A 9773-nucleotide genomic window follows, 5' to 3' on the forward strand; every position below is an offset into this window, starting at 1 on the left:
CTATCAGAATACAGTACACACTCTTCATACATAAAATTGTCATTACAAATGACTCTAAGCACGTACTTACTTTTTTCTTCTTATTTGACTATATCAATATTTAGCTTGTTTTATATCTTCTGTAGTGATTTTTTATTTGGAGTTACATTAAGAAACTTTAAACTAAATCTGTTGATGTCAATCTGTGCTTTCCCTCTTCAGACTTGCTGAGGTATGTAATTGTACTCATAGGAATGGCACTTTGCTAATTTATCTTGATATTCTCAATAATTCTCACTGCCCCTACAATGCTTGACAAAATAATGAGGAAAAATGTCTTCTAAATTGAGTAGGATATAAAATGATTACTGTACTGTACTATTACAATAAATTTTATTCTGAAGACACAGATAAACATAAAATAGATTTTGTTTGAGTAGATGGCAGAGTGTGAATGTGTACTGAAAAAAGAAGGAGTCACATTCAGGTGATAAAAAGCTTGTGTATACCTACTGAGAAAGTTAAAATCAATCTGTAGTTGGAGGTGTATGAAGGATACATAGACACTGAAAGACACACACAAAAAAAGTAAAAAGATACTCTAGGAACACACATAAAAGGAAAGATATACTTTTCTCTGAAGGGAAAGAAATACTTTTCTCTATTTAGAAAATGTAGTTCTAGATGATAATGATAAAAATAATTTTGAATTTAAACAAAATTTAATAAAAATATTTTAAAATGCAATTCAAAATCCATGGTAAGCAGAAATGTGACTCAATATTAATTAAAATGAAAGAGTTTTGCTGCATATACTTAAGATTTCAATGTATTAACTGACAAAGTGAGCACATTGAAGACCTCAGGGTTGCAAAGTTGGAACAATGGCCCCTAGTAGAACATTTTCCCAGTAATGCAATGTATCCAGAATTCATTGAAAAGCACATCACCTCTATCAGTGAGCTTGCTGCTGAGAAAGGCTGACAGATCAGACTTCAACTCAGCTTCTTGAGTTCTCTCCTGAGAAAGCCTCATCAAATCTTTGGCTGATTAAGTACAAGCCTCATCACTCACTACTGGCATCTGAGAAAGGTCAATCCTGACAAACAAATTCATTGTCTGTTTCATCAGGACTTCACTATGGATACTCAACCTCACTTCACAGAAACATTTACTTGGAAAAAAATGATAATTTTTTTAATTAAGAAGATTTATTTTATTCATTTTACATAACAATCAATGATGCCCCTCTAGCACCTCCAACCTACCCCTCACTCCTTTCTATAAGAAGGCAAGGCTTCCCATAGGGGGATAATTTTGACCCTTTCTCTGCTTTCTGTAGATCAATCTTCTGCAGCACAAAACTCTTCACAGGTACTTTTCCTAGATCCTTTTGAAGAAAGTTGTTCTTGCCTCCCAATCTTCCTCCAGCCCCACAAAACAAACAGAGGCCTGAATTTCTTTATATGTCTTCTTCCAAGCTTGAAAATGTCCTATTGACCTGAAACTAAGAGAAGCCTATTTCTGTTCTAGGTGACATTGCCCAAGTCCAGAAGGCATAATCGTGTAACCAGTCTTCCTCCCACTCTGGTCAGTATCTATTTCCCTGATTCTGAGTCCTCTTAGCTGACATACTCTCTCTGTGTGTCCCCTCTAAAATGGCTGGGGACCCCTGCAAGGACCGGAATTGAGCTCAGCTCTACAGAAGCTCTTTTCCTCCTGTAGCAATGATAAGGAGAGCCACTCATACCTCACAGCATTCAGCTTTGTTTGTCCATGACTCTGGATGCTGAGTTACTATTGTAAGAGCCTCTCCCTCTCCAAATAAAAATAAAAAATAAAAAAAGTCAGATATGGTGGCTGCCATCATATAGGAGGTACATGGAAGGCTGAGGCTATAGTGTAACAGTGTAAAAAAAAAAAAGAAAGCTCAAATACCACAAAATTAGTCATGTAGAACATAAGAATGATGCTGTACATAACAACATACATGTTCTGAGATCATAGGAGTTTGACAAACTGTTCATTACAACCTACAGGAAGAATACATCTGTAGAAAAATGGGGCCAGTGTGCATAGCCATAATCACCTTCACCACAATAGCCATAAGACTGCAGCTACAGTGAAAACCAAAGCCAGCATCCAGATCACCAACATTAAATCTAAGGTCACTACAGAAGTGACCACAGTAATTCGCTGCATTAGGGATTGAAGATTTGGGCAGATGGTGAAGAAAATATCCTGAGTGAAAAGTGCCCCAAATTAGTGTTTCCCTTCATCTCCATTCAAGATGCACGACACATCAAACCACAAGAGCTTCACTTGCTTTAGAAATAAACTTCTGGTGAAAATGAGAACCATTAGTCCGTGTTTTTGTTACTTAAGGGTGGTTTTAACCATGCATGAAGTCAACTTTTCCTTTGAATTTGAATTATTTGATGGTTGAAACTATAGGCTTCAACATGGATAATTAAATCTTACTTTCAGAGCTAATGACTACACATTTCTACATTTAAATGCAGTATTCAAATCCCTTGCAGCTTATCCCTGGAGATGCCTAGGATTTTGATTAAACAACTGATATTTCTTCCAATTTAGCTAAAATAAAGTTTCAATTTTTGCCAATTATCATGTTTTGTTTCTTTTAAAATTTCAATAAATTAACATAAAAATCATGAAAATATTATGCATACTTCTCTGAGTTTGAAAAAAAACACCAAATTTATTCATAAGAAACATTTAATCATTCTGTTGTATGTGAATTCTATTCAAACATATTCTGTCTACATGCTACCAAGAAAAATTCTAATAAATTGTACTCAAGAACTATTTTAATACAACCTGACTTCCTTCCCCTACTCTCCATGAAGAATCCATCCTATTCAACAGGAGCAGCTAAGTGTTTGGGAAACTGCAGTTTGAATTTAAACTATCCTATCCTGCACTTCTAATATCCTACTAAATGATTTTACAATTCATGTATATAGAGAATATATTCTCTGAATTATTTCTATAAAATATTCTAGAGTTCAATCACTACTAACTGAATTTTTATTGAAAAAAATGATTTGTCATACTTTAGGGTATGAAATAAATTATAGCTTCATGAAAGCCTGCTGTTTCATTGTAGTTGCAAAGGTGTATATGTGTACATACTTTCATCAATTTGTGTGTGTGATTGTATGTGGAGGAGTAAAGTTACACACATCCACAGTTCAAAGTAAAAATAAACTCAAACGGCTTGTTTAGTTGTTTGTTCATTATTAGATTCTAAAGGAGGAAGAACTATATTGTTCCAGATTATCAAAAAATAGAAATTTTGACATAGGAAAATATGTAAGCCATAGATGTGCCCAAAACAGTGAACATTCAATAGAAAAGATGAGAACCCATGGAGGTGGTTTAACTAATCATAAAGTGTAGGACTAATAATGAGGTAAGAGAATGGAGGACAGAAAATATTCTAGAGAGAATACTGAAGATTAAGTATATTGCTTTATAACACAGATGGCTTTTGAAGATTTCCAGTTATAATAAAACATTCTATGACACATCTAAGGTACCATTACTGAAGTGTGCTTTATTAATTACATTGTTAAAATAAAATACCATGACCAACAGCACTTTGAGGGATAAAGAGTTTACTTTCAGTTTAGGGATCCAGGTTGTGGAGAATCTATAATGGCTGGAAAGGCATGGCATGAGCAAGAAGCAAGAAGCAGAACAATCACACTTCATTACTAAACAGGAAGAAGAGAGGCAGGGAGAAATATGGGTGTGGTTTTGTGTTCCCCCAAAATTGTGCATGCTAATAACTTACCTGGGGTCAGAGAACAGGACGACCACAATATTAAACATAGAGGATAGGCAGTGGTAGCACACGCCTTTAATCCTAGCATTCCAGAGGCAGATATTTAACTGGATCTTTGTGTGTTCAAGGATATAGCCAAACTTGATGTCTCATGCCTTTAATCCCAGGGAGTGATGGCACAAAACAGAAAGATATATAAGGCCTGGAGACCAGAAACTAGCAGCATTTGGCTGGTTAAGTTTTTAGGCTTTGAGCAGCACAGTTCAGCTGAGATTCATTTGGATGAAGACTCAGAAGCTTGCAGTCTGAGGAAACAAGACCAGCTGAGGAACTGGCGAGGTGGGGAAGCTGTAGCTAGTTCTGTGTCTCTGATATTCCAGCATTCACCCCAATACCAGCCTCAGGTTTGATTTTATTAATAAACCTCTTTAAGATGCATGTTACAGATGGATGAAGCTACCCAATGCCCATTTCTAGCTAAAAGCTTCTAGTTTATGGTCTTCACGCCTTATATATCTTTTTGCTTTCTGCCATCATTCCCTAGGATTAAAGACACACTTCTTGGGATTAAAGACATGTGTCACCATGCCTGGCTGTTTCCAATGTGGCCTTGAACTCACAGAGATCCAGAGGGATTTTTGCCTCTGGAATACTGGGATTAAAGGTGTGAGTGCCACCATTTTCTAACCTCTGTATCTAGTGGCTGTTCTGTTCTTTGAACCCAGATAAGTTTATTAGGGTGCACAATGTTTTGGGGAACACAATACTACCACACAGCATCACCATGAGAACATTTAAATGCTACTGGCTCCAAGTATATATGAATGAAATAATTTTAATGTGTCAGTCATTAAACAATAAAACTAATCACTTGCATAATTCACATACAGCTGACCATACTTTCATGAACCATTAAAGGATGCCATTGATGAGCAAACTTGGAGCTTCATGAACAATAACAAGTATTGTTTGAAGCTGCATAATGATTTGTTAGCTTGCATCTTTTTGGTAACAATACTTAACAGATACAAAGACATCAGGGTGAACTGAAATTAGATTATGGCATATCTGAGCAACAGTGTTGCACTGTAGTTTTAAATCCTCTTGTTCAGAAAGCATAACCTCCTCTATTATTTTAACATATCTAGAATATTCCAAGGGTTTCAGGCATTATTCATCATCATCTTAGAGAGAATATTTGGTAATCAAACAAAAATAATTCATAAAAACTTCATCTTAGGTAAAGTCATCCAATCAGAAATAACCAAAAACTGTATGGCAAAGGGTTCCTGAAAGGTAAAAAAAGAATCTTCATGTTTCAAAATACTTCAATTTTTAATGTAAAAAATATTTATGAATAATATCAATATGTAGATAATAATCATATGGAATTAGAAATTTAAAAGCAATGTCTGTAGATGTTATTTTGACATTAGTATCTCCTGGACAATCTCAACAGGAACTGAAGGAAAATTCCATGTTTTTACTAATGTATGTTTCCATTCTCACACAGAGTTAGAGCAGTTGCATCTTTCTTCATGGCTTCTTAGCTTCCAAACTTGGCCTTATCTTGCATTTCCTGTCCTTGTGACTGGTGGTGTCAGCTCTAGGTTAGTGTGAATTATGTTTTCTTAAACCTCAGTTCTTTTAGCAGCAATCTAATAAAGGACACAGGATTAGATTGGGTTCATTACAAAATGTCAAGAAAACTTTGATAATGGTTTGGGGAAATAAATTAAAATTTAAAAATGTATTTTCTTTCATGATCACTGCTCTTATATACATCTTCCAAACATCTAATTGGAAGTGCTACTTGTCAATTAACTGTCACCAATACCTGTATTTATTCTGATAACTAACAATGAGCATTGCGTTTGACTGTTATCAATGTCCCTCAATGTCAGCAAGCATCCTTTCCACCCTCCTGAGTACACTTCTTCTGCTCATGCTACACCCTGTGCCGTTGACCATTAATTTCAAATCTCTAACTCTTTTTGTAAAGTTCAGGTGTTCATTCAGGGCTTCTGTCTACATTCTTTTAATCTTAGTGTGCAATTTCACACGAAAGGTGTTTTATCTTTGTGCAGACTTCTGTGCTTTTCACTTAGAAAATAACACAAGTAGGTATACCTCAATAAACCATTGACCTGAACCCATCTGCAACCATGAATGTGCTCTGGCAGTTACATTTCATCCTAGGGCCACATTCATACCCTGATTTTGCTCTTTGGAAAACCATCTAGCTATTATGCCATTTTAAATGAGGGAATCGTCTTTTTAAACCTTTTCTTAAGTAAATTGGTTCTTTTAGAATTTTATACAAATATATAGCACATTTCATTTAGTTAAGACCAAATTTAATATAAAAGTACAGATGTATCAAAAATATTAGAATTATTTATACTTTTATCTTTATCTCTGTTGTTAGAAAAGCAAATGCCATTTAGGAGAATTTCTTTTCTGGGTGAATATTCATAATGTGTAATGATGGGCTTCATAAACATCCAGTATATACTGTTCATATGCTCAATAAAGTAGGGTTACTTGTAAGTCATTGAATTACTATATAAATACTTGTTAGTGAATTTGTTAGAATTTTAAAATGTGTATGGCATTAATAGGAATAATTGCTATATGAACACCTACTCCTTCCTTATTCAAAGCATTCACTAGTGAGAAACCACAATCTTTGAGTATGATTCCATTTGTAAATTTATTATGAAATTAGTACTTTTTTGTCACTTTCTAAAATTAGAGTTTCAAAATTACATGCAGGTGTTTTTATTTGAATTTAATTCAGTTTTCTATTCTAAGGGAGAAGCTAATCACAAAATAGCTATTTCCAATTCTCTCATTGTTTCATAAGAGTGTGAGAGACACAGTACACAGGTTGAGCAGCATATGTAGACAGCATCCTGGTGATGCTCATACAATAACCATATTTAAAGGACATATATGTCAAAATATTCCCTTTCATTAGACAAAGGGTTCTAAATGTGTAGTACATGAACACAATAGTTATGTAGATCAAGTACTCAGGCATTCAGAGGAATTAATGGCTAAGCATATTTTGTTTTGTTTCTCAGAATGACAAATGTGTGTGTGTGTGTGTGTGTGTGTGTGTGTAAGAGAGAGAGCGCTAAACATTTATGACATGGAAAGAGGGAACTTACAGACAGAGTTGTATAAGCTCAGATATAAAATAGTATATTCACAATGGAAGAAACAATTTACAAAAAAATATTTTATACAATATGCCAAAATTTGGAATGTATGTCTAATCAGAAAAGCATCAATGAAACAATATGTACAACGCTCACAATAGATGTTTATTAAGGTAATATGCTGAGAAATATCATAAAATGAAGAAAGGAGAAATCTTCAGCACAGTAGGGTAATAGTAGCCATCCTAAGTAATCGATTCTGGATAGGATTAGTAGATTATTGCAGATGGCATATTTTCAGTAAAATCCTGAGGACCAGTATCCACCATAGAAAGAGGGATGGAAGTATCCATAGCCACCATAGCCCCCAAGACCATAGCTGGAACCATAGCCATAGCCCAGGCCACCAAAGCCACCAAGGCCATAGCCAAGGCCACCATAATAGTTGCCGTAGTAGTAGCTCATTGTGTTTAAGATTTAAGACTCGGTGTGCTGTTGAAGGTGAGTTTCTGGAGAATGAATGTCACCTCTGTGCTCAGGTTTTTATAGTGTTTCTGTGCAGGTATGATAAACCACAACAAAAGGATGACCTTCTCTTTGAAAAAAACACCTTTGCTGAGAAGCAACATCATCAAGCCACATTCCACATATTTAAGATATTTCCAAGATAAATGAAGACAGTGTTCCTTTAAAATGAATTTTATCTTTACCCTCAAAATTAGGCTCATTTCCTGAACAGTCTGTCAGATCATGCTCTGATAGTTTTCACCTTTGTATTGGATACCAAGCTCCTTTAGTTCAGAGATCTTGGACTGTTATCATTGCTGTGTTATCTCCATCTGATTAGATCCTTCTTAAAGATGTCCTTCTTTCTTGAATTAACAGATAAAGTTGAACATTATAAAATAAGCATAAATGAATTTGTTTAATTTAAAGTCGTGGGACAATAGATTTTTCAAGAAGAACATAAAAATAGCACTAGGATTGACTGGTAGGTTTCCATATCAATGTTAACCTTTTTATTTAAAATTTTATGCAATGTATTTTGATTATATTTTCTCCTCCTGCACACTTTCCAGATCCTCCCACCTCATTACATACTGAATTTCTCCCCACTTCTTAAAAAATCAAAAGAAAGGCAGCAAAAAACAAAAATAAAAACAGACAAACTAAAAAGAAAGGAACAAAGAAAGACAAAGAAATCATATTTATCGTGTATGTAACTACACTCTTGCACATAAATCCAACGAACTCTACACCATACAAGAGAGATACTTGTTCATCTATATTTTTTGTTACTCTATTCATAACAGTCAGAAGTTGGAAACAGCTGAGATGTACATCATTTTTTATGATGAACTTGTGCACATCATGTCCACAAACATGGTAACAGATCCAAGCTCAGTTTTCAAGTGTCTTTATGCAATGGTTTATGTGATACAGCCGTTCTTCAATGAGTTCTCTCTAATTGGTCCATAAGTTTTATTCTGTCTCTTACATTTGGCTTTCATTTCTCATTTGAAATGCCTCATTCCTTCTCTCTATAGCACCTCCTTTCTGCATTCTAGTACACGTACACCAGCCATAAACTGTTACACGTGTAAATCCATACTGACTCATGTAGAATTAGACTTTTGTTGTTTACTGTTTTAAACTAGTTAGACAAGCTGGCATATAAACAAGAAATGGAGCTGCAATTATGTTCTTATTGTGACACATTTTAGAAGCAACCTATTCAGTGAATATTAGAATTTCTGTGAAAAACTGTCATTAATTTTTTCGAAGTGGCCTATAAGAGAAAAAAATATACAAAGCAATTTTCTCCACAGCAGAGTTTTAAAATAGATTACCATTATTAAGACTGACATTAATTACAATAATCATATCAATGTAAAAGAGCTGTTCCAGACTTTTGGACAGAAAAATAATGGATGTGAGGGGAGTACATGGAAGGCTTGAATAACTTCCTGTCCTAGAATGAAAATATTCAGACCTCCATACATTCCTCTCACACTCGATCTTACTTCACTTAACCATTTCCCCAATTCGATAAATGCATAGACTATAATGTGTGGCCCACCTTGGTCATAAGCCATTATAACATACAATCATACTTTCAACTATCGTTTTTGGCTCATTCAGCACATGATTGCCTACATTTGTCTCTAATAATAAGCTAGAATTTTGTTATTAGTTTGTACCCTGTCTTTTTACTTCATCCTTTTGGATGCAGTTAATGATATACCTCCAGAATTCACTTACTTTCTGTATCAAACAATATGTTATTAATAAATGTTAGCTAGACATCTTTTTGGCAAGTATCTATCAGGTTCTCTTCAGTATCATTTTGTTGTCTTCCAAAGATTTGCTTTTAAGTATATTTTTATCTTCACATGACAGTGTTTATAATTGTTTATAGTACATGTTAAAATATTGTTTTAAAATATTTTGTCTTTTAAATTTTCAATTTTGATCATGTTCATTCATCATTGCCTCCCCCAACTTCTTACAGTGTCTCCACCCTGATCCACTTGTAACTTCATGGCCTCCATTTATTAACTCTTGTTTATGACCCTAAGAGTCTAGTTAGTAGTGTATTATGTGTATTGCTACCAGCCGTGTTCCAGAGGAGAGTGACTCTTCCCCACTCTGCACTGTACCTTCTCCTCTGCCAAAGGTGGGAACTCAGAGGCTCCTCCCCATTCGTGATAGAACCATGGTGTTGTGAGTTGATAATTGCAAGAGGCATGTTCAGAAGCTATCATTCCTCTGCTCTCCTCCTCATCTTTCAGATCCTAAGGCCTATAAGTACACCCTTC

At 34.8% G+C, this 9773-nt stretch overlaps 1 protein-coding gene across 1 annotated transcript; it reads right to left on the reverse strand.

Moving 5' to 3' along the window:
- Nucleotides 1–7251: 7251 nt before the first annotated feature.
- On the reverse strand, nt 7252–7419 carry LOC118593929 (keratin-associated protein 19-9b). Its single transcript, XM_036203561.1, has one exon. The coding sequence runs from the start codon at nt 7417–7419 to the stop codon at nt 7252–7254; it is 168 nt and encodes a 55-aa protein (XP_036059454.1).
- Nucleotides 7420–9773: the final 2354 nt, after the last annotated feature.

Source organism: Onychomys torridus, chromosome 12 (genome assembly GCF_903995425.1).
Source record: "Onychomys torridus chromosome 12, mOncTor1.1, whole genome shotgun sequence".
Taxonomy (NCBI): Eukaryota; Metazoa; Chordata; class Mammalia; order Rodentia; family Cricetidae; genus Onychomys; species Onychomys torridus.